At 38.8% G+C, this 24704-nt stretch overlaps 1 protein-coding gene across 2 annotated transcripts in view; it reads left to right on the top strand.

Annotated features, from left to right (window-relative positions):
- The window catches only part of RIMBP2 (RIMS binding protein 2), a 64181-nt gene extending 42873 nt beyond the window's left edge, over nt 1-21308 (top strand). The window contains exons 14-23 of one of the 2 annotated variants that reach the window (XM_072880077.1): nt 372-1103; nt 2797-2914; nt 6029-6181; nt 9151-9335; nt 11603-11771; nt 13876-13941; nt 15361-15464; nt 17314-17385; nt 18572-18706; nt 21120-21308. In XM_072880077.1, the coding sequence (XP_072736178.1) occupies nt 372-1103; nt 2797-2914; nt 6029-6181; nt 9151-9335; nt 11603-11771; nt 13876-13941; nt 15361-15464; nt 17314-17385; nt 18572-18706; nt 21120-21308 (1923 nt within the window). The remainder of the gene's footprint in view (nt 1-371; nt 1104-2796; nt 2915-6028; nt 6182-9150; nt 9336-11602; nt 11772-13875; nt 13942-15360; nt 15465-17313; nt 17386-18571; nt 18707-21119) is intronic. The other variant, XM_072880076.1, reaches the window with a different exon arrangement.
- Nucleotides 21309-24704: the final 3396 nt, after the last annotated feature.

Here is a 24704-nt window from a genome sequence, read left to right as displayed (position 1 = left end):
AACATACTAAGCATTAGTGCTCTGTTTTAATGCCATTCTCATTCACCATGCTGGAACCTCTATGCAGCTTTTATTGCTTTGTTTTAAATGCATGGGTTTATTCTCGTTAAGAGCATCACTCAGTTGTTTGTACTGACCTCTCATGTTGTATCTGACACCCAGCAACTTCTTAATCATGTCTTTATTTTTCATAGATTCTCATTCAAAGCATGACATCCTTTTCACTAAATAAGCTGCATGTCTTATGTTTGCCATTGCTCTAAAACTAATTCTGTCTTTATTTTTCTTTTCTTCTCCCTTTTCCCTCCCATTTTATTTTTGTCACACACTATTTGTTCCCTGTCTGGTTTTTAACATTACATAATCTTAAGGAGTGCGATAAGAATAAGACCACTGAAGCCACTTTTTTGGAACAGCCTGACTTTTCACAGCAGATACATCACAGTAAAAAGCTTTTCAGTATTCCAGAAGTAGCTGAAGAGGATGGTGAATACTCTGAACTGCTGTACAAGCAGGGTTTAGGTATGCCCTATAAAAAGAATCCCACAATAGCTAGAGACTCTAGACCACCTAGGCCCTACAATCAAGACCAGCAGCACAACTTCTGGTACCCAGCCAAGCACAGAATTTCAGGCATGGAGGATTTTGCTGCAGACGACAAAGGATGTAAATATAGCCGATCCTTATCGAGAAGCCCAGACAGTGGACTAGACTGTGGAAGTGAAGAAGAAGAATCTCGTTTTAATTTCAGATATACTTGCGATTCAGTTTCTGCCAACGTTGCATCTAGCTGTTGTGCAGAGACTGCTAACTGTTCCTGCAGGAAAAGCATGAGGCCATTGCTTGCTCGCAGGAAAACTTTAACCAGACAAACCAGCATCGAAGAAGATTTTGGTGACCTGGGTCCTTCCTTTGTAGAGCCCAGGAGTGAACAGGTCAAGCCCAGTTATGAGAAAAAGTATGAGACTCAGAAATGTAATAGAACAGATAATTTGTCTAATGAAGATGTTCAGGGAGGCTGGAAGACCGACTTAAAAATGGCTGACTCTAGGGCAGCTGGTCTACTTGCAAAGCCATCCCACAGAGATGCAGAAGACTCTCTGGTGTGTGAAATAAATCTTCCTTCTAACATCTGCTTGCCGAATCAGTCTACTTTCTTTCTTTTGTTCTTTTTTTTTCTCTTTTTCTTCTGAGTTAATTTTGAGAGTCCGTCCTTTGGACTTATATGCTACATTTTTCCCAGTTTTTTTTTTTCCTCCCCATTCATTTTTGTTTATTATTCTGCATTTTCCTTTACAGTCCTCTTTTGTGTCATGCTGAAATCAGTTTAATTTGCTTTACAATTACGTTCCCACAGAACAAATTACAATAATGGCTGCTTTTATTAAAGGACAACTGAATCTAAATTTTAATTAAGGGTTAGCTGAACTATAATTTTTCCAAAAGATTGTTTTTCTTTATTTTGCCCATCTAAATGTTGCTTTAAAAAAAAGCTGCATTTTAACTGGAAAAATATTTCATCAGTAATTTTTTTATTTTTTTTTTTTAATGTCGAGGAATTCATTTCATCATGTTGTTTTATTCACCTCATTCCCAGAATTTTCAGGATATGGTCTTTATCATGAAACATCTCCGGACAAGAATCAAGATTCTCCCCCAGTGTGACAGTGACCCAGATTTATGGAGTCACAGGTTTCATCATATTTCCATTTTCTACCTTATCTCTGCGCTGTCACTACTTTGCCTTCCTTTTTAGACCATCTCTTCTTGCCTTTGAAGTTGCAGACTGCATCTCTGCATGAGAATGCAGGCAAACAGCTTCTTCCAAAGGGAGAGGCCAGGGCCGTTCTGTATCTTTCAAGGATGCCTCTGCGTGATCTTGCCTATTTGCATTTCTGTCCATTAATCTATAGCAGAGTCTCCACGCTTTGATAGATGCATCCGTAGGCTTCCCTGCTCCCTAAAGACCAAAGCAAGTTCTTTACCCTCTCAGTCTGCAACAGTCCAGAGTGGAAACCCCAAATCTGATGTGTTTCATGTAAGAGTAGAAATCAGCTGCCTGCTCTTCTAGCCTAGCAGTTTATGCTGAAATGATCCTTAAAAATTTCTCCCATTAAAATTGGTGCCCAAGCTGTATTAATCTCAATTACTGCATGATAAACTCTGGAGAACATTAAAATAGTACCATTTAGTTATTCAAATAGCAACATTTTCTGCAAGGATAGTGAACAGAAAGAGACAGCCGTGATGTGAGACGAAGTGTGTCTACATTCCTTTCTGCATGTTTCAATGACCTTTAAAAGGCTTTAACAACTGAGGGCCATTATAGAAAAGCAGTGTGCTCAAAGACGGAAGGATGTGCACTTGTTCACATGCTGCAAACTGGACAAAGCTATATAGCTGAATACAAAAAAGGCTTGCCTTTTCAGTGCAGTCCAATCTCCACAGCTCTCATGACTGGTTGTACTACTCTTCAGGAGATTATAACGTCATTTTAGCAGCAACAACAAAGGCAAAAGAATATTTCAAAAATTATTCTTTTCTTTTCTTTTTGTTCTGATGTGTGACTGCTGGTTACAAAACTCTGCCATAAATCAGGGAACCATTTTTTCTTTTGCAGGTTTGCCAGGCAATAGTATTTACTTTTCAGCTAACCTTTCAGTTAAAAACTAAGTTTAGTTGCCTTTAGAGCTTATGCTTCCAAATGTGATTGACCTGATTAATGTCCAACCATATAACCGTAATGTTACCATGCATGTAACTTACAAACCTGTTTTTTCTGTTGTTGTTTTTTAGCTTTTAGGTAATCCATCATCTGCAGGACGGCCTGAAAGGGTGGAGCATGCAGGGCGAAGGTCCTCTCATGGCAGTGCAGTGCCACAAAGGTCTCGACCAATGTTGGTCCCTTCCATTGGTTAGTTGGACAGATTGGTGCATTTCTGTTCTTTGCAGCCTCAGAGTTGGGAAGGCGGTCCTTAAAAAAGAAACAACAGACACTTGTCTTGAACCATGGTTACTCTTAGTTTAAATGGGATTAAATGGAACGAAAAACATCTCCATCTAAATATGAGTGTACTGGGGTCTCACAGGGGGCTGAATCAGTAGTCATTGACATCACTGGGAGTCTTTCCATTGAATTTAGTGGGTGTTGGAGCTTTTCTAAGCTTGGTTAAGCTTAGATACTGTCAGATCTTACCTAAGAAGAAATTATAATGCAGGCAGGCTACTATATGATCAGTAAAATAAATGTACCCATTCAGCCATCCATTCAGCCATCCATCTTTCCATTCATCAACTATCATTTTGCATTCACTTTCCATTTTCTTGACTACTTTTTGGAATTTAGCAGGAAAAATGGAAGCTGTTAAATGTAACAAGTTAGCAGAACTTGCATATATTTACTAGATTTGATATTTCCTACAGAATCATCCCTATTCTGGTTTACTTATGACTTACTTAAACTGTGTGCTGGTGTATACCAGAAAATCCAAAAAGTAGTGCAGAAAAGATAATGGAATCAAGACACTATGGACAAATACATATCTGTTAAAACTTGCACTCTATACTGACAAATAAGAAACATTCACACTGAAAATCAGGAAACATATGCAAAAAAAATGCAGAAAGATTTCTGTGAGCTATTAGCAGAGCTTTACTCCATGAAGATGTAAAGTCGGTCCAATTCCTGTCCCTAACCTGGACTTTAATTTGTGAATACTGTAGGCACCATCAGGAGGAGAAGGAGGCAGTGTCAGGCAATTCTCACCTGACATTTATGTATGTGAACAAGGGATGTCACAAATGGGGATTATCAGAAAGAAAGAGACTGATCATTAAGGAATGCTTTTATTTTTAAATATTAAATATTTTTCCCTTTTCATAGAATCACGCTAAAATGCCTGTACTGTAAATTAAAAGCAAAATCCCCCTAGTGGGCGCAATCATTTTGGTATCTAGTAGGTAGTAATTATTATTATTGAGACCATAGATCAGAAAACACACACAGCTGTAATGCGTGAAACTTTCTCAGTGTCTTCAATATAGCATGGCTGTTCTGAGGCCTGATTCTCATCCCACGTCCTGGTGTAAACCAGGATAATCTTCACAGATGTCAATGGAATTACACTGGTATGAAAATGGGATGGGGGAGAATCAGCTCCAGGGAGGCTCTTGTGCTTCTATTGACAGGTTATTGTTAGCTGAAACAAATAGCTTTTGGATGATGGTGTGAAGACTGTTAGATTTTCATGTCCTTTTTCTTTTTCTCTGAAAGCAGCCTTTTTTTCTCAGGAGTAAAGATTTCTGGCTTATGTTTGGACTACTTAAAGCAAGCTTTGTATCTAAGTGTTTTCTTTTATATTGTCAGCTATAACATTTTTTAATGAATAGCGAGAGAGTAGGCAGGTTTGTTTGAATTAATCCTTTGAGTTTCCTTTTCATTTTAATTAAAAAATAAGGGAAGTGATTAAATTTATCAGAGCTCGCTTTCTGTCAACAAAGTTAGGACACGGAAACCGCTAAGTAATGACTTCACTGTTTAGTAGTTCAATAGCAACAGCTTAGGAATCAGATAAAGAAATTAACTTCTGATAGTCAATCTGTGCTCAAACAGATAATTACATAGAAAAGAAAATCTCAGATTTTGTTTATTTCAGTGTAACTCAAAGAATGAATTAGTGTATTTTGTATTATGTGCAATCCACAAATGCTCTTTGGGGAAGTTCCATTAGGAATAAATTACAGTATTGTCTAATGCTGGTAACAAGCAAACTACTGAGCATTACGTACAGTAACAAAGAAAAATGATTTGCCATGAAGCTGTTGAAAGGCCTTAGGTGGTTTAGAGTTCAAGAGTCCTATTTCTGACTAAAAGACTAGTGATTAAAATGGCTGAAAGGTATGTATGCAATATTTCTCGCTTTCAGCATGATACTGTAATAAATCACTTTGAGGATAAGTGAAGCAAATATAAACACTTGATAAAACTCTGCACAAAAGTTGCTTCCTGTAAGCCTGCTGGAAAAAAAAAATCCAGAAGATATGAAATGTATCAAGAGTTCAGATAAATAAAATGTGGTAAAAGTAGGCCATCCAAAAGTGTATCGTAGAGCATTGTATAAACTTGAACCCACTATTTGGAACTCCCACTGACAGAGGAAGTTTCCCATGATACGGGCTGCAAGTATGGTTTTTGAAGAAGGAAGTTATTATTGTTGTGTCATTCTAATATGTAGTTCCACAAAATGAAAAGCAGAGTAAAATAAAAGGAAAGAAGAAAGTAAATACGGTTGAGCCAAAGTTTAGACTGCTTAAATACATGACTGTTGTTGGCCTCAGCATATAGCTCAAAAATGTGGATTCCAAATTTCCTGGCAGCAGCTTATTCCTTCACATGTACACCTGGAGTCTTTACTGAGTTATTCAGCTAAAGGGTCACTTTAGTGACGGGAAGTTCTTAAGGCAGCTCTGGGAGGTTAAATTAGTGGGAAAGACCTTCAAAACCGTAATGTTCTTAGGATTCCAATGATAAAACCTTTCTCCAAAATGTTCCAGAATTTAAATTCTTTGAGGTATTTTCTCCATTAATCTATAAATACTTTGGATTAGTATCTTCTTGCAGGTAGGATTTAAGTAAATTAATTAATTTTTGTTTTTAGGTTGATACTTTAGAAGGTGAAACACAGTTTACAGTGCTCTTGACCTTGCAGATCTGGCAGGTAGGATTGTTTAAACCTCATAATAAAAGATGATTCCTATCCAAAGATCTAACAAACAATATTTACACTGTATGAATTTTAAAAAGCATAAAATTCAGGTGCTTTAAAAAAAGGAGATGATACACATTTCTGTGATTCCCCTGCTGAAGAAGGATTTCTAGAGGCTGAGACAACTGGCAAAGCTTATGCAGTGTTTAGCCTTCCTACTATATGCAAGTCAGAAAAAAAGGTAGGCAAAGCCTGCCCACAGGAGCCTCCGCAAAGGCAACTATACAATATGTTTTAATAGATCATTCCCTTTTTCTCCGTAGAAATTACAATGGACAGTAACAGTGAAGGCGGTCGGTCTCGGTCAGGTAGTGAGGGAAATATTTCACCCGTAAAAGAAGAAGCTTATTATCGCAGCATTGGTGGACACAAGAAATGGCCTCAGCAGCGTACCATGGCCTCTGAATATAGATACGGTATGCCGAACATTATTCATCCTTTATGACAGACACATTTTAGAGCTGCGTGTTAACAAGTGCGGTTTCTGTATGACAACATTGCATGCAATGCAGAATGCCAGGGGAACTAGCTCTTAAGTCCTGTCTGCTCTCAGGTAAGTTTCTCCAGCTCAGCTGTAAGGGACAATCCGCCCCTAGTCCTCTGTCCTGAAAGTGCTGTGCAGCCACCTTTCCATACTCGACTGAGTCCAAGCACACTGCATTGCATGAACCTCTGTGAAGCTATGCTGCTACTAATGCCAGTCAGTATTTACTGTACACACCCGAACAGCCATTCATCAGAGTGACCACATTTCCACTTGATTCATATAGACTGGACAGGGACAAACAGTAGCTGGTATATCACAGCCCAGCGTCCTATAATAGGAAGCAGTTACCAAACGTTATTCTGATTTACAGCTTGGGCTAAACGAAGATTCAAAGTCTTTTCAATGACCACACAGGACTTTGGCTGTGTCACCTGGTGAAGACAAAAATTATTCTTATTTTTAGGAATAATTACATCTTAATGACAAACTTGTATTACATGAGTAAGGCAGTTATACCCACTACTGATAGTATTTGTTGCTTCATCAACATAGAACTCATTACATGATCAACAACTCAGTTTTCATAGTTCATAACACAGTAAATTGAAGTGTCTAACATTCAACCCATAAAAGCAGCCCAGGCCATATATAGAGCTAAGAAACACATTAGGGTTTTGTTGATATCTATCTGAAATGAAACAAAAGGGGCCCTGAAAGTTTAGGTGAATCATGATTTAATGTTGAGTTTCAGAGCAGACATATCTGACTGACTTACAACCAGGTCATCAGCTTGTGTACATCGGTGTCTGTCAGTGAATTCAATGCAACTCTGGTTGCAGCTATGCATCAGTTGGGAATCTGGCTGCATCCAAAGACAAAGATTTTACATACACAATTATGTGTGTGTGTATATGTATGATATACATATATACCTCTTGAAAGAATAAGATAAGTGGCTAATGAGCTAATCAAGAGGTTATTTGCTTTCTGGTTCACTGGAGCAAACGTGACTGTTCTGAGTCAGATTGTTACAAGCCAGTGCTTTTAACAGAGATACATTTGGCTATAATTCATGTTTGCACCTAACCCCCATTAACTGCAGTTGGAGTTGGATGCAAAAATCAATATTTTTAATTTAAAAAAACAAAACAAAACACCCCTTAACCCACCTGTTTTACATTGCCTGGTGGGCCTGAGTATGAACCGCAGAATGACTGCAACCTGACTGTGGGAGGAGAACAGAACAGAGAAGAATCCCATCCTTTGTGTCCCATTGCTTTCTGTCCCACATGTGCCCTTCTCCCACACTTCCTTTCTGTGCTTTGTGCCTGCCTAAAGCTTCTTGGCTGGAATTTTTCCCTGCCCTTTTGCTGTTCTGCATTTTTCCCTATTCACATTCTTTCTTGCGCTCTGGACCCAAGAGTTAGTAGCTGTTCCCTTAAAGCTGTGACCCTCTGAAAATTTTTTCTGGTGGTTTAAAAATACCAATGTTGAATAAAATGCATCTGATATAGAGGCAAAAAGAGGAATTTTTGCCTCTTTTTCCATAAAAATGTTCCATATTGAATGTTCAAACTATTACCAAAAATGAGAGTCTTTAATTTGTAAGAGGTGATTACAGTAAAAATTGTGTTAATATGAAAATTGTCTGGAAAAATTTTGATACAGTTGAACTACATTTTCATCGTAATTCATAACATCACTTTCTCAATGTATTCATTGTGAAGGATCTTGTAAACTGTATGATAAATGTTGATTCAGCAAAGAACAAAAGTACGTGACTCCCACTGAAGTTAGCGGGACTTGCACAATAAGCCAAGTTTTTCAGAAGTGGCTTGTGATTTTGAGGGCTTTATTTTTTGGGACTTCAACTTCATATGTCTTGAAAGAGCCTATTTTTTGGGAAAGCGCTGCCACATGCTCTTTCAAAACAACATTAAAAGCCTTTGAAACCCATCAATCAAAACACTCCTTGTTAGCCATTTTGGCCTAATTTTCTAATTCAGTTTTACTGAAGTCCATCCCTAAGTATGCTGTTGAATCATGAACGCATTCTCCAGGTCCCTTGAAAAGTCTGAAAGACATATGAGACAAAACGTCCGTTCTCATTTTTTATGTCCTAATTGATTTGGTACCCTGCAGTGGACAGAGTTCAGTGCAGTGTCAAGTGTTGTGATATTCATGGATGATCTTTCCTAATGAGCTTATGGTTAAATACAGTCATAGCTAACCATTCTTCCTGGATTTTAACACATTTTATTACTGTTTGAGTTGGTTTGGGGCACTGTTGGCCATGTTAACTATTGACTGTGTTTAAACACAACCATAGGCAGTGCAGTTCCAACCCTGGCATAACTAACACTACTGAAATATATTTCTTCTTGCCTGTCTGGAGAGAAAAGGTTATAACCATGTTTTAAACCTGGTACCTAAAACATGGTATGTCAACACAGCTGGGATGTGCTTTCTTGTGTCCATGAAGAGCAGAAGCAGCTGTGCTGGAAAACAGGTGGATCCAAAGCATGGTTATTTTTGCAGTAATGATAAAGCCTATCAGACTCATCATTATGTCACTCTTAACATGCTTCATTAATTTATGGCAAACTTTAGTAAGCCTAACAAAAATTGCTTTCTTACCTGAGCTGTATTCACATGTGTAAATGTCAGTGTGGTGTAGGAGATCAACACCACATTCAGTGCATGCAGATTGTATATGCTTTTTAAACAAATAATAACTTGCTAATTAAAAAAAACCCACCAAGTTTAATAGGACATGCATTAAGTTATTGGGTTTTTTTCACTGAAATGCCAAACATTTTTCAAATATCAACTGGAATAGATGAAAGATGACGCCAACTTGTATTACTGAATTGTTCTTTTCTGGATTTACTTTTATAGACGGCTATGGTGGTCATGACCATCTTTCTCCAGATATTTATGAAGAATCAGAAACAGATCCTGGCACAGAGGATATTTCTACTCGAATATTTGTTGCACTCTTTGACTACGATCCGCTGACAATGTCCCCAAATCCTGATGCTGCAGAAGAAGAGCTGCCATTTAAAGAAGGACAGATCATTAAGGTGGGATCTTAAAAGCAAAGGAAAAGAAGGACGCAGTTTTACAAACAGGGTCTCCTTTGTTCCCTGTGGAGAAAGCAACTTGTGTCACTAGGGTCCAAGGTTTTTTTCCTCCAGAGGTTCAGGCTGTAAGTCTCGCTGGATCTGGAACCTAATATCTAGTGCTAATGGCTTAAAAATAATTAGGTAACGGGCAGAAATCTCAAAGTTTCTATAGATAGTTAGGGCCAGACTCAATTAGAGATTTAGGTGCTAAGACCAAAATTGTGACTCTGAAGCCCGCCATGTCCATTGCCACAAACCCTGCAGGAAAAACTGCTGCAGAGAGGATGTCTTTCCTGCAAAGGTACCACAAAGTGCTTAGTGTTGTACCCTCATACGTACCAGAGCTGCCGTATCTTTTTTTAAATGCTGAACACTCCTAGCTAGTATACACTTAAGATTAATTAAGGACCAAAAATTATTTCTCTTCCAGAGTCATCCTCTTCTGAAACTGGGAAAACCACTCCCTTTTCTGACTGTTTGGTATAAAATACACAAGCTGCCTTTAAACAGGGCGCAGAAGACAAATCAGCCCTGTTTCAGGTGACAGGGACAGTATTAGGCTCTGTCAATGGTTTTAGCCAGCTTGCCTCATCTTATGATTGTGCAGCTGCAAGGCAAATTTGTTCAGTTTGCTGATCGGATTTTAAAAAGCTAGCAGCTTTTTCTGTGGAGTCAGCAAATGGAAGCATCCCCTCCTGCAGCCTGGTGTCTTATCCATCTGGTGAGAGGCAGAAGGAACAGCTGCTGGTAGTCCAAGGGCAACTGAGATTTAAGTACGATCTGAAAAAGAACCTGAAAAAATATAGACTCATTTGTTACACTACTCATTTCAAAGATAAAATTGTAACTTAAGCTATTAAAATACTGACTGCCTTCCACTGTGTTGGATTGCATGCTAACACAAATGTCCATATCCTAAATCACAATTTTTTTAGTGTTAAATACTTTGTTAGGTATTTTGCTTACCTCCTCACATGACAGAAGATTTATGCCAAAAATATGAAACTTGTTTAAGAGCTTATTTTTCTTCGCAAGAATGTTCATTTCGCTCAGGTATTTTAATTATCTCTTCACAAATATGTACCTGTTTGGCACTGAAAAGTCTAGCGAGATCCCACATCAGATATTTATTCTCAGTGATGTTTATTTTATATTTGGAACCATGGTGACTACTATGTGATCTGCTGCTTTGAATTTCTCATCAAATTGTTGTGAAGATGGACTAGTTTGCATTTTCAAAATACTTTTCATACATTACCTGAGCAGTGGGATGGTGGAGGGTCAGTTCCACCAGGAGCTGTATGAAGTCTGGCCCGTACATGTGTTACGGTCACATAGGCTGTGCTGTGTGAAGTAGTAGTGGTGCCAGGTAAGTCATGGATATATAGTGAGTAAAACTGAGAAACATTCCTGCTCTAGAAAGCTCAGGCTATTCAACGGTCATCTTTAATGAACTCTGATTTGAACTGAAGGGATTCCTTTGGGGATTCTTGTTTGTTTTTAAAGAAAAGAAAAAAACAATTAAGCAAGGAACAATCTAAACTCAGTCATCAGTTTGGCCTTAAGAACATAATTCTTGTTTAGTACAGTCCTCAGTCTAGGCCTTTGTATCATGAGCAGCCTTTATGAATTGACTGCATTTTTAGAGTTTAAGAGAAATTTTGGATTTACCTGGTCTCATTGATGAAAATTCATGCTATTTTTATACCTTTACTCATGTTTTCTGGAAAGACAATAGCAGAGTTTAAGTAAGTACATGTATCAAGTATATGATGTATTAGATAGGCATTTTTGATCACATACAGGTTGTTCTATTCAAAGTTACAACACACTTGGCACAGTTTTGCAAATGCTTCGTTTTGAATATAGGTCTTATGGCACCAAAAATGGTGCCATGTGAATAATTCCATCAACACGAGTGTAAAGCATTAAGTATACTTCTGGCTCAGCACAGGGAGAAACTGATGACTTTTAATGGTGTCTCTCACTTGTTGTGCATTTCACTGCTAACAAAGAAAGTCCAAATTCTGCTTATGTATCTGAAGCCATAATTCGAATTAACATAACAACTCCAGTCTGTAACATGTCAGAGTAGTCAAAAACTAATATAATTCCACATCCAAACTGTAGTCATCTGTCTACGCTTTAGTAACCTTTTAGCCTGTATTAGAATTCCTAAATGCTAAAACCTTTTTTGACCACCATTACCACTCTTTGAATAACAGGTTTATGGGGACAAAGATGCTGATGGATTCTATCGTGGAGAAACCTGTACAAGAATTGGCCTTATCCCATGTAATATGGTCTCTGAGATCCAAGCAGATGATGAAGAGATGATGGATCAGCTTCTAAAACAAGGCTTTCTTCCTTTGAACACACCAGTTGAGAAAATTGGTAAGGAAAAATATATACGCTTCACTTCTCCTAACTTTTGGGTGCTATTAACTTGGCTGGATCTGCTTTGCCTTTTGTTTTTTACTATATGCAGATGCATCTAAATTTTACAGCAATTTACTACACCATGGGATACATTCTGTGTCAGTATCTGGATGACTTTATTCAACTAATATTTAATCCTGGTCACATCTTTTGCTGCAAATGAGGACTTGTATCTTCACCGCTCCACTCATTACTTTCTTTTCTTATTTAAAAAAAATGGGGTTTGTCACCTGAAAGATTTCTAGACACAGAACATGATCCCTGTGCTTTGGAGTGTGCTGTGCTGAGGTGCTTTGTGATACGCTCACTGCTGCAAAGCATAAAAAGAATCACTTATTTGTTGTTATTTTTACTCTTCTACATTTTCCTACTTTACCAATAATTTAAAGGGATGGTGGCAAAGGGTTATGTGTAATCTCATTTGGGATAGCACTGCATATTGTGAGATTTTATGGATATCGCAGTAACAAACCCTTTAAAAAGCAGAGTGAGGCCAAACAGTTCTGTGTTGTGAACCACTTGTGTTACACCATTGGTTCAATGTTGTACACAGATATACAATGCAAGTATCTTAACTTAGATTTCTTTCTAAAAATAAATGTCATACAACTACCTCAATATGTTTTAAAATTTTCAACATGATTCAGAGAGTATAAAGGGCTGGAGTTGGTTCAGCCCTGTTTAAAAGTGAACTGTAAAAGTGGTTGCTAAAAAACCCAAAGAAATCTTCCACAATTGTTTTCTTAGTTTGAATAAAACCTTATCGTTTCCAAAATCATATTAGTAAATGTGAGACAAGTTATTTTTTGTTGTTTTTTTAAGATACTGAGGTATTTAAAAATTCTCCATTGTCCATGAAAGGGAAGAATGATTTAAGTTCTTAAACGCTTAACTGAGTTCCTAATTCAAATCTGTGTGTTTATTTACTTATGCCACATAAATACAACAAATACCCCCTCCCACAGGCACTTGTAAATCCCACCGCCCATCTGCCCCTCTAGGTATAGCACATACGTGTGCATTTATAGGACAAAAACTTGGGACAGGCACACAGGGGGACCTACAGATGTGCCTGAACAGGTTGGCTGCCTACAGCATCACGCTGCACACGAAGTCATTTCAGCACAGGTCTGCGTCATCTGAAGGCTGTTAGAATGAGATACCTAACCTGCCTTAGGTACATCTGTAAACGCAACTGGGGCCTGAGGGGATTAAGAAGTGTCTAAATACATTTCTGCTTCTAGCAATGAGGTCACATGTGGGTCCAGAAAGTATCTTCCTAAACAGCTACGACTGGAACTTACTGCTTTCGGTCCTGCTCAGTGCTCTCAGTTCTTAGCCAAGTCAGCAAGTTGTTGATACAGAACACTTGTGGAAATGGAACCATTAGCCTACGTAGCTCCCCACAATTTGAATTTTTTTGGCTGTGTAAGGGTCATATTTTCTAAATATAATTGGATTTTTCTGTTGTGCTCAACTGGCAGTGTCCCTGAAATAGCTGAGAAACCAGAAAGTCTTTATCTTGGAAAGAGGGAGAGGCAATTTGTGACAGAAATGTTGCCCTGCCTTACTTTTTTAAGCAATTCTTTTTATTCTGGGATGTTTCTGAGCGAGCTGTTAGCAACCTACCCCCAGCAGTTCACCTTTAAATATTTTAGCACTTTAAAAGCATCATGTATTTTCTCTTTAATATGGATTTAAATTGCTAGCCATTCAAAAAACAAACAACAACAACTGCTCTTACTACTGGATTTGGAAAGAATAGTTAGTATGGCTTAATTTTAAACTAAATACAAATTCTGAATAGCAGAGATCCACGTGCTCAGACCCTGGCTGTCACAGAGGCTGCCCACGTGGATTTTCAGCAGAAGCAGGCTCTAATTGCCAGTCTGTCTCGTATTGTTACTCATATTTTTAATGTCATATCAGACACTTTACATGCTGTGTTCATATGACTATATTTTTCTTAATCCTTTGCCCACATTAAATCCTTAAAAACAGAACTTTGAACAGCTTCATATCTTTTCTTCTTTTATTTGTATGCATTCCTTTCCTGAAGTCAACTGTGACCGTTTCAAAGAGAGCACACGCTCTGTACACCGCAGATCCAGAAAGTCTAAAAGAGGTCTGTGCTAAGAACCAATAATTTGATTCAAGCTTTAAATTAGCTGAAATGCTGTGAGCTGTCTAGATTTATTTTTTTACGCCTTTGAACTTTCGGAAACCAGAAGTTGGAAAATACTGTCACATAGCAATGACATATAGGGTCCCTTCTGGATTCTTTTCTTGGTCGTAGAGGGGCCCTTGACCCTGAGCGGTGGGCAACGTCTTGCCCCAGAGAAGTACTTCAAAACGGAAAGTGCGACTCTGAGACAATCATTTAGGTGTGGGTTGATCCAGGCTTTGGGGAATCAGGGGGATCGGGTCCCGCGTCTGTGATCGTCCGTGCCTTCATTTTGGAACTCTCCTTGTGTTCTGTGTAAATCCCTTGCACTGGTGGCTGGGAAAATAACTCCAAACCACCCACTGCAAAAGTAAGTGATCTCCTCTGAGTGAATGCTTCAGTGTCAGCTGGTGGGCGACGTGACAGCTGAGAGTGCATGCTACACTCAGTACTTGCTCCCACATTAGCCGCACCTTTACCGTTCGCCCTCCTGCCGGACCAGCCATAGGGTGCCTCCTAACCCCAGGTTTCCTTTGTCACACTGCATAACGCTCATCAGACCTGCCCTCAATGCCTGTCTGTAAGTAGCACTAACAAGCATGTTTCTCTTGCTACAGCAATCATCTGCAAGAATCATGCTACTGTTATTCAAATTTCAAATGAAGCCCATCTTGGACTTCTCTGTAAATGTTTACTATCAATCAATAAACATTTCTTGTGCATCCTGGAAACTAAAAATTTTACTCCTTTCCTTCTGTTCCCCACAAAGGAAACTTGTAAAATTAAACAGGACTTGAGAATGTGTTTTTTGTAGTCAGAGTCTTGAAAATATTGCAAACCACGTACGTGACGGGTAGCCTCTCTGGTCTTGGGACAGCTGAGAGAGTGTCCGTTTCTCCCTCCAGTCTCCCAGCAGAAAGTTGAAGAATAATCCCAGGCACAAAATTCCTTGTGATTAGGAGGGGGGAGGGAATAGGCAGTAAATGTGGAAGTTTGAATGAAATGAAGCAAACATGAATTTTGAATGTTTGGCTTTGTACCCCCCGGTAACCTCTGATTCTTACCGCCAAGAATGGCTGAAAATTTCGGCACGTTAGTTTTGCAGATAAATACTGTTCAGAGGAGTCAGTGGCTTAGAATCAAGAGGGCAAGGCGACTGTTAAAACATGACTTCTGAAACGTACATGCTGTTTTGAAACCTTTATCTGTGTTAATAGGTTTGGTAACCTGTGACCTTTTATCAGTATGCTAGAGAAATATCCGCATTGTTACTGCAGTGTGAAAATGACGTGGGGAAAAATTGCTCCTTGTGGGGTTTGTTTTTTTTTCAAAATAACTTTGATAGCTTTCCTTCCCTTTCCCTCCTTGTGATCGGAACAGAAAGAAACAGACGGAGTGGCAGGCAACACGCGGTGTCTACGAGAAGGATGGTGGCGCTGTATGATTACGATCCAAGAGAGAGTTCTCCTAACGTTGATGTAGAGGTATTGACGTAACTGTTTACTGTGTTCACCATTCAGGGAGCCATAATTTGGTTAAAACATAGTTGGTATTAATAAGCACTATTACACATTTACAGGGGATGGGGGGAAAAAAAAAGTTCAGAGTTACAAACGTGTTTGGGCAGCTGTCTATGACCAGCTTATGACTTCTGTACAAGTAGATTTATGGTTCTTGTTCAAACAAAATCAAGTCATATCCTTTGTAGGATTTATTTAATATGGCTCAGTACATTATATCGTCAGTTATGGCTATATGGTTGTGCAATATATGTGTATACATATGTATATAACAAAAGTTTATAAGGAAAAAAGCACAGAGTTATAAATAATAGGGAATGATTATTTTCCACTTATTTTCAAATTTCCCTTGTACGTTTCCACGTAAGCACGTGATTATTTTTGAGAAGCGTCCTAGCTCATGCCAACAAGCCGATAGTGAAGCGTGCTGTCAAACCTCTGTAGCCCACCTTACAAGTCCTCCAAAAAGCAACCCTCCTTTGCGACCCAGACCAGAGCAGTGTAGAGCAGAACAGCACTCATGATGCGTTGCGTTCTCCTAATCGATGTGTCTGAGCTTTCGTGAATGTGTGTATGTCGTCTGTAATCATTTTTTTAATCACAATGTAAGGATAACTGAAACAGCTGAGCATTAGCTAGATCTTCATTTACAAACCAGCTGACCGTTAGCTAGATCTTCATCATGGGTTTATCTTCCATTTACCTACAAGCAGTCTCCCATCTCTCCATATTTGTCATCAGCAACAATGGAATCCATTTTACATTGTCTTTGATGTTACACGGTAAGTCCCTCGATCCAGATTTGATACAATTTTAATTTATATATGCATTGTGGTAAGAATGTCAGGGTACACTCAAGGCTCTCAAAAAATACTGCATACCTAGGAGCTTCCTCAGTTATCCTTTAAAATGCTTTTTTAATTGGTGAATTGTGGAACAATTTGGAATTTTTTTAAAGAAGAAAGTGAAGTTTGAAATACGTGGGACTTGATGCTTTAAAACTCAGCCAGAGTTGTCTTATAAATTCTCACTGAACCAAATCTGGTTCTAAATTATTGTATTTCAAAGTAGTTTGGGCAACAAAGCAAATAATTTGTAGATCTATTGCACACATTTTATTTGTTATCTCTCTTTCCCATGGCCAAAGAAAATTAAAAATAAGTTAAAAAAAAACCCCAACTAATTAAATTACATTTAAACCACAGGCAATTAAAAAGAGCCCAGTACACTGCAGATCAGAGACTGGAGATGCCAGTTACGAAGCCTTTATGGTTTATGAAGCCTTTATTGAACAGAATGCAGTATAGCTCCACAATTTTAGATCCGGAACTTTGTGTTTCAGGAAAAGCAGTCTCAGCTGTCCTTGCACCCGTGAGTCCTAGCGCTCAGCTCGGTGCAGAGCGTGGACCTGAACCTCGTCCCTCCTCTGTCTTGTTCCCTCCTCACAGAGGGACGGATTTCCAGGGACCCGTGAAGTCATGTGGTTCACAGCTTCAAAGTTTGTTCAGGTTGCTCAAGGCTTCGCGCAGATGAGTTCTGAGTATCTCCAAGGTCTGGCGGCACTCAGCTCGTTTGTCGCAGGGAGTCTTGTGGATGGCTGGAACCTCGTGGCAGAGGTGCCAGATATAGCAGGCAAAGAAAAAAAAATTTAAGAGATAACAAAAGGTTTTTGCTCTCAAAGTTCAATTCAGTTTCACCAACTGTGTCTTAACATAAAGGAGAGGGAAAAGTATTAATGGATTTACTATTAATAAAGAAAACGTTAACCTTTGCCTAACAAACCATACACTGTCACGTGTTCCTTTTTCTGCAGGCTGAGCTGACGTTCTGCACAGGGGACATTATCACTGTCTTTGGGGAAATTGATGAAGATGGATTTTACTACGTAAGTTGGCTTCTGTTTGGTCACTTCAGACTGCTCAAACTGTCAGAGCAATCTTCCCTAGCACAAAGTATTAAATGACAGCCTGGGGGTCTTCAGGTCACAATTCCAGCTCGTTGTGTTGTGGGAATAGCCGTGATCCTAACGGAACAAGACCGTCACCCCAGTGGCGTGCCTGGAAGCACTGTCAGAATGGGCTTAGCACCACCGCTCCCGTTGTGTACCTGGGAGACTGCGGTCGCAGGCAGCCCAGTTAGAGAGCTGGGACACGAAGCCGGCCTCACAGCTGCCACTGCTGCGTGGCCTGTAGCAGAACCTGAGACGCTCCCTCAGCTGGAGGAGATCACACGGCACTGCAGAAGGTTCACTCTGGCCCCTTCAGAACGTTTTCAGAGTGTTGTTCACGCAGCAGTAGCTGCCTCGGGAGTTTTGTAAGTAATATTTGCCTCGTTTAGTTTGCCGGAAAATGTGTCTTTTGATCATACCTGTATCTATGCAAACATGTGAATGACTTCTAATGGGTAAGGCATTTCATGTGGGAGAAAAACCTAGATAGAGCCTGTCCCTATGAGAAAGGGTGGTTTGATTAAAATCAGTAAGATAGTTCAGTAGTCTTTGAAGCACTAGTTAACTGATCATGGTACCTTGTCACTCCTTTAAGACGAGTTTAATCATGGGAGACAGTATTCCAGCATCGCTCGCCCAGCTGAGCTGTCTTCGAGCCGATAGCAGTTGCCAGTCTGCATCTGGAACTTGCGTTTTCCATTTCCACGGTGTCTTGGCCACAGAAACAGGCCGAGCTGTCTCTCTCAGATACATTTGAGAAGTGACCCCTGTTGAGACCCAAAGGAATACTTTGGTCATCTCAGAAGTGCCTGTAGGTTGTGCAGCCTAGCACCGCACGTATCTGTGGCAGGGCAGTCCTAAGGATCCAAGTCTAGAAACGGTGTGGGAATTCAGTTCCCACTTCTCCATCGCGGATAAAGAAAACGGGGTCATCTGCTCTCCATTACACACGCTAGCTCTTGTGATCTTCAGAAGCCTGTAAGCTCTTAAGGTCCCAAGTGACCTTAAGCAGATACTTCCTCTTCCTCGCTGGCTTTGAAATAGGCAAAGTATTTCCTTACCTTCTTGGGAACCTACATTTGCTTTAATTAAAACATTCACTGAAATTTTTGTCATGTTGCAGGGTGAACTTAATGGACAAAAGGGGCTGGTTCCTTCTAACTTTCTTGAAGAAGTGCCTGATGATGTTGAAGTCTATCTATCTGATGCACCCTCGCGATATGTTCATGACACACCGATGCGTACAAAAGCAAAAAGGGTAAGCAACCGAATAAGAAAAACTTAAATTTTTATTTTCCATTCCATTCTGTCTCATATATAATTTAGACATTACTTTTAACATTTTAAATCCATTTGCCCATTTAAAATTAACTTTCAAATATATAAAGTAAAACATAAGGAAAAATGACTTGACTTAGCCTCCCACTAGCTTGTTACATTTGTAAGTGAAGAAACTAAATTTAAGATTTGATTGCAGTCATCACGGTACCTTCAATTATAATTTGAGTTTAAACAGCTATTCCCTGGTGAAAGTAGTTACTTCCTAATGCTTCTAAACTACTCTTACTACATGCAATATCTAGATGAAAGAAAAAGTTCTTGTGGACGAAAGACTGGTACACGCATTCCTTTAAATACAAATTGTCAGTGCAGCTGATTGACAGTGTTCCTCTTTTAATCCTTATGACCTCTGATTCCAACTGGCATTAGTTAATTGCCCAGAGACTTCTCTTTTATGAAAGACTAATCATGTTTAGAGTATCTCATTTTTGGTTTTGTTTCATCACTGCAATACTTTTATATATTATATATTTTATATATATTTTTATTTCTTTGCTCATCTGCTTGGAAACAGAAGAAGAGTGTTCATTTCACACCTTAATAAGGCAATGTAGCCTTCACGTAAGTGAGCAACTGAAGATACCAATAGAGATTTCAATTAAAGCTACCTGGCTATCTAATGCAAGTCTTGAAACTTAGCTGTGGGGGAAAAAAAGAAAGAAATATGTCTCCAAAACCCTTGGCCACAGAAGAATAGGCTGTATGCTTTTACTGCATCTAGTCAAGTCAATTTAGTTTCTTCAGGAGACAAATCCGTTAAAAGGAATCCTTAGAAATAAGTCAATTAGACCTCACTTTATGAAGGTCAATGTTTGGAACATATTTCTTCACGAGCTAAATGTTTATGTTTACATAGAAAGGAGAGTTTGATGTCCAACTACCCTACAAACAAAAGCTGCATATTGCATTGTTAGCCAACCTGGGATGTAAAACTTCCAAGCTCCTGTGTCAAGAGAAAAGCACAACACCCCCAACCCTTAAAGAACAGACAAATGAAACGTAAGCTGATCCGTCCGGTACTTTACAAGGGTATAGTTGGTTCTGAAGCTCATTACACTCAAATACAGCTACAAATTGTCTGCCTTAAAATGTGTTTTCCACGATCGATTATACCCCAGTTTGCCTAAGACCAACTATTCAACAATTCTGAAAAAATTCCTTCATATGGTACAACTTACTTGGCTTTTCCTAGAAAGCGCACATTTGAAATACTAGCAACTGTTTGGTTTACCAATGCAATAAAAGTCTCAGTATGAAACATGCAGCTCACTGAATGAATGCATTAGACTAAATATATGGTATCTTCAGGTGTACGTTGGGGTGCTTTACCAAGTTGGTTTTTTTTTTTTTCATTAGAATTAGACCTTGATTTAAAATCAAAGTAGGCTTGAAGCCCCTTTGCTTAACTCACTGTTGCACAACGAGTCAGTAAATTGCTGATGTTTTAACTTGAACTACAAGACAACAGGGGTCCCTAAGGCATGGATTCTGCTGTGAAAATACCATCTTAATTGATAGTATCACATTTGTCAGCCGGGCACTGTAGTTAGGATAGGCTGAGTATAAGTAGTTTTAGCATTTTCATTCAAGTGCTTTTGATGATTGAAAAAAAATAGCTGTTTAAAGTATTTAGGAATGCTGTCATCTAACTATCGTACAAATATTCACCTTCATTCAGCAACCTCATAGCTGCAGCATACGCATCAAGCAGTCAGGGTCTTTAAGCTTTCTTTGATTGCGATTAAGGTTCATTTTAGCTTTTTCTTTTTCCTTTTCTTTTTTTTTTTTTTAAGCCAGTGTGCCATCTTCTCAAATATGTACATAAAGTTTGCTAGCCAATTTTAAAGAAAAGGCATTTAAAAGACATTAAAAAAATAAGTGATCACATAGCATTTTAAGTAATTTCTTCTGCAAACAGTTTGGCTTTTATAGATTGCTAATCTGTAGTAATTAACACATTTATTTTTCTTAAATCTATAGCTAAAAGTATCCCTCTTCATTTTTGTACTATCAGAGTACTGAAATGCAAATCCAAAACGAGTTGTGTGGCTTTTGTGGCCAGAACTGTGGCAAAACAAGTGTATCCAACTCTTTCTTTGAAAAAGTATAACCAAAACGGGGCTCTATTGGAGTGTTTTCTGTTGTCTGTACTTTTTCTCAAAATGTATGTATTTTCCATAAGCCCATATGGTATTTTAAGCCACAAAGAGGAAAGGAATCAGCCCTTTTGTTTAAGTGGGTAATGGGACAAGTGATATTACCAACTTTCTTGATGATAATAGCTTGTAAGCTTTCAAACATTCAATAAATTATAACAATGTACCTAATAGGTTCCTCCTGAGAATACAGGTACATCACGGAGAGCACCATCCCCCACAGTCCATCTCCATTCTGGGTCACCTACGTCACCTATGGGTTCTGGTAGTCCCGGGAGAGGCAGGGATATGTCCTCGAAAAAGAAAAAGGGGCTGCTTTCCAAAGGCAAGAAACTGCTGAAAAAGCTTGGTGCAGTGAAATGATTCATGTACTCCTGGACAACTTGTAAAGCTTCCAGTCTGTGTATTTTTTTTTTAAACGTCAAAACTAGGGCTTTCATGACTATGCAGTACACCTTTACCAAACCTCTGCATTTCTAACTCTGACATCAATAGAACCATGTGAATTGCTTAATCAAAAACAGCAAGAAAAAAGGAAGTGGATTTGTTGTCGCAAATATTTTTTTCTTTAACAAAAAATATAAAAATGTTGTGGGATTAAGACCAGAAGAACATGGTTTTATTTGCAGTCAACTCAACACCTGCAACTCCATTGGAAAAATCTCAGCCTTTAGTGTCTCCCTTAACCATGAACGGGGGGAAGAAAACTCTATTCATTGATTCCTGGTTCAGAGATCACCCCACTGTATCTAATCTTTATCATAAGCAAAAATGGTCTTGAAACTCCTAGTTTAATCAGCCTTGATGTTTTGCCTTATTAATGCACAATGATTTGTACTGTCTAATAAATATACAGCGTATACTTTGTATGTACTGTGTATTCAACTGTCTTCATCTTCCCTAAAACATGGTAATTTAAGATCAGGTACTATGTTACTGACTCCATTAATGTCTGATGTAACTCCTGGGAGTTTGAAAGTGCTGCGCAAAATGCTTTCTTTCCGTTTTTTGCTTCTTTATTCTTTTCCAAACCAAACCCCTTGTATTGATTTCTTTTGTCAACATTGTCACTAAGCTGAAATCAGATACAGTGAAGTTATTCAGAGACTCACCCAGTTCCAACTGTACACCTCCAGTTTCACAGTTCCTGGTTCACTGTTCTCAATTACCAGGAAAAAAACAAAAAAAACCAAAACCCAAACAAACTCCACACCAAAACCCCTTTACTCCCCAACTTTTTTCCTGTGGAGGTACAGTCCGAAGTTAAAAGGCATTTTCATATTGCTGGTGTCAGACTCAAGACAAAGTGCACGTCTGAAGTAAAAAGTGGAAAACGGTGTTACGTACACAAGCCGTAGCCAGTAAAAAGGCTGCAAGAGGTGATAATCAAATATTAATTGCAATATTGGCATCTCAAGAAAAACAATCTTACACATTGATGGCAGTCATTGGCTGTTACTATTTTGTAATTCTTGTCCATTTGTAAATTGTTTTTACTGTTTATACATACTTTTCAGACTGCCTTTCTTTTTGTAATTTATGGAAGGTTTATAAATGATCAAAGCGTCCCCATTGTCTTCAGATAATAATGTAAATTACTGTAAGATACTGTGTGCTAGATTATAACATTTAATTAAGGAAAATAACTGGCCTAAATTTGTGGTAAAGTACTGTGTGGGTGTGTGCATGTGTACAACTGTTGTGTATTATATTTTATATAAATAAATAATTTGATATTTTGTAGAGTGCAGTATGTTTCATGAATCTACTGTATCCGCTGCCTGATTCCTGACTTAGCCTTCCCTCCCTTTCTAAAGGATTAGACAGGAACGGGAAGATCCATGCCCAGGGAGCGATTATTAAGCACGCAGCAACACCGCACCCACGCGGAGCAGGAACAGGCGCGGTGACCCTTTCCTCCCTTTCCGTAGCTGCCTAAGGAAGCAGCTGCACTACCTCCTTTTCTGTTGCCCTCAAATGACAGAGACCAGACCAGAACGAACACCCGTGACAGGTTTAGGTAAGTAAGTGATACGTAACTAGGAAGAAATACAAAATACAAGGAGTGAACAGGGAAAGCTACCACGGTAGGACATCAGAAAGACCAAAATCTTTGCCAAAACCCCCTATGCCTCTCTTCATTACACATTTCACGTGGAAGAAGTTGGTACAGTTCTCTCAGCCTAGGAAAGAAAAAACACAGAACTGAATACAAGTTACAGAGCTCCCTCATTTCTCAGAACTGTTGACACTGCTGAAGTTTACGGTAGTATAAAGGCTCATCTAAATGCAAGACTCCAGGAGCTTTCCAGAGGCAAAGAATGGTTAGAAAGTTACTCTAGCACATGTCATGTAGTATGCCCAAAACCCAGTCTTGAAGTATGTACACAAATACATCTAACACGATCAAACAAGCAAGGATTACAGCAACAACTTTATTTAAATCTCGCAAAGAGGAACAAGGTTCACAACAGGTTAGTTTTAAAAAAACACAGCACCAATCCAAATACTTCCATATGCACTAGTTTGACTCTGCGCCTAGTAATGCAAAAATCTGAAATCACCTTCCATCAACACAGCTGCTATTTGCTTTACAAATTAAGCTACTCCTGCTGAAGAGCTACCAATTAAAGTCTTAGAAGTACGATACAAACCAAGGCCTAAGTACTTCCTATTACTTGGAACTGCACAACCGAGATGACCCCATGAATAGTAAACCTATCTACTTTTTTGCACATCAGTGCACTAGATGCTCTTTGATGGAAATCATCTTTCTCATTTAACAAGCATGCACTTAAACACTGTCAACCAAGAAATGTAGTTCATTCCAGTTATGATTTGCGGTTGTCTAAAACAGCGATTTGCTCACACTATGTAGTAAATACGAAGTTACAAGACTAAGAAAAAGCACGTCAATAGGACAGTCCAGTGTCAGTCACACAGACCCCATTCAAGCTTTGACAAAGCTGTCACTTTTTGTGGAGAATACTGTAGCCTTAGATAATAAAGGTGTTCCTGTAGCTCTGGTAAGATACAGAAATGGTTCTGCCTCTGACAGTCATTCCCGAGGCTTTGGTACAGACAGAACTTCCTCCTCAGCTATGCCAGTTTGAGACAGTCCCACTTCACTTCCCTCTACTCCTAGGGAGACGCAGTGAGCACAAGACACCTTCCAGTTGGTCTGCAAAGCTTTGCAGCACTATGCAATCTTAAAACAAAGCCTTGATAACTGAGAATGGCCGATAGCCTCTTTTTAAGATATGAAAGTTTAGGAGACAAAATTTTGCCCTCATTTTAACAGCCAAGAAAAACAAGGAAGCAACAACATTTTGAAAATTAAAAGTGTAATGTGCTAACTGGAGAAGTTTTAGTTTCAGTCCACATAACTATGTATCTGTATGCTAAAAATAATTTTGTGTAAGACTTCCCCAAAGCATAAATAAAAGTAAGAACAAGTAATAATCTTTTGTGAAGAATCCCAGAAACACTTTCATAAGTATTAAAAAATAATAAAATATTACATAGTTTTTATAGCAAGCAGAGACCTATTCAAAATGCAGATCTGCCATCTCAAGCTTTTTCCTGCTACAATGAAAATAAAGTTCCACAATGGCACATACTCATTATCCCATGCACGTGTCTCTTCCGAAAAAAAAACAAACAAAACAAAAACCCCAACAAAAACCCACACAAAACCTCAGACAATTCTACATTCCCTAGAAAGGAACTACACTATTTTTTTTAGCTGGTAACTCAACT

This window comes from Ciconia boyciana, chromosome 15 (assembly GCF_034638445.1).
Source record: "Ciconia boyciana chromosome 15, ASM3463844v1, whole genome shotgun sequence".
NCBI classification, from domain to species: domain Eukaryota; kingdom Metazoa; phylum Chordata; class Aves; order Ciconiiformes; family Ciconiidae; genus Ciconia; species Ciconia boyciana.
This window is presented reverse-complemented; position numbering and strand designations above follow the sequence as displayed.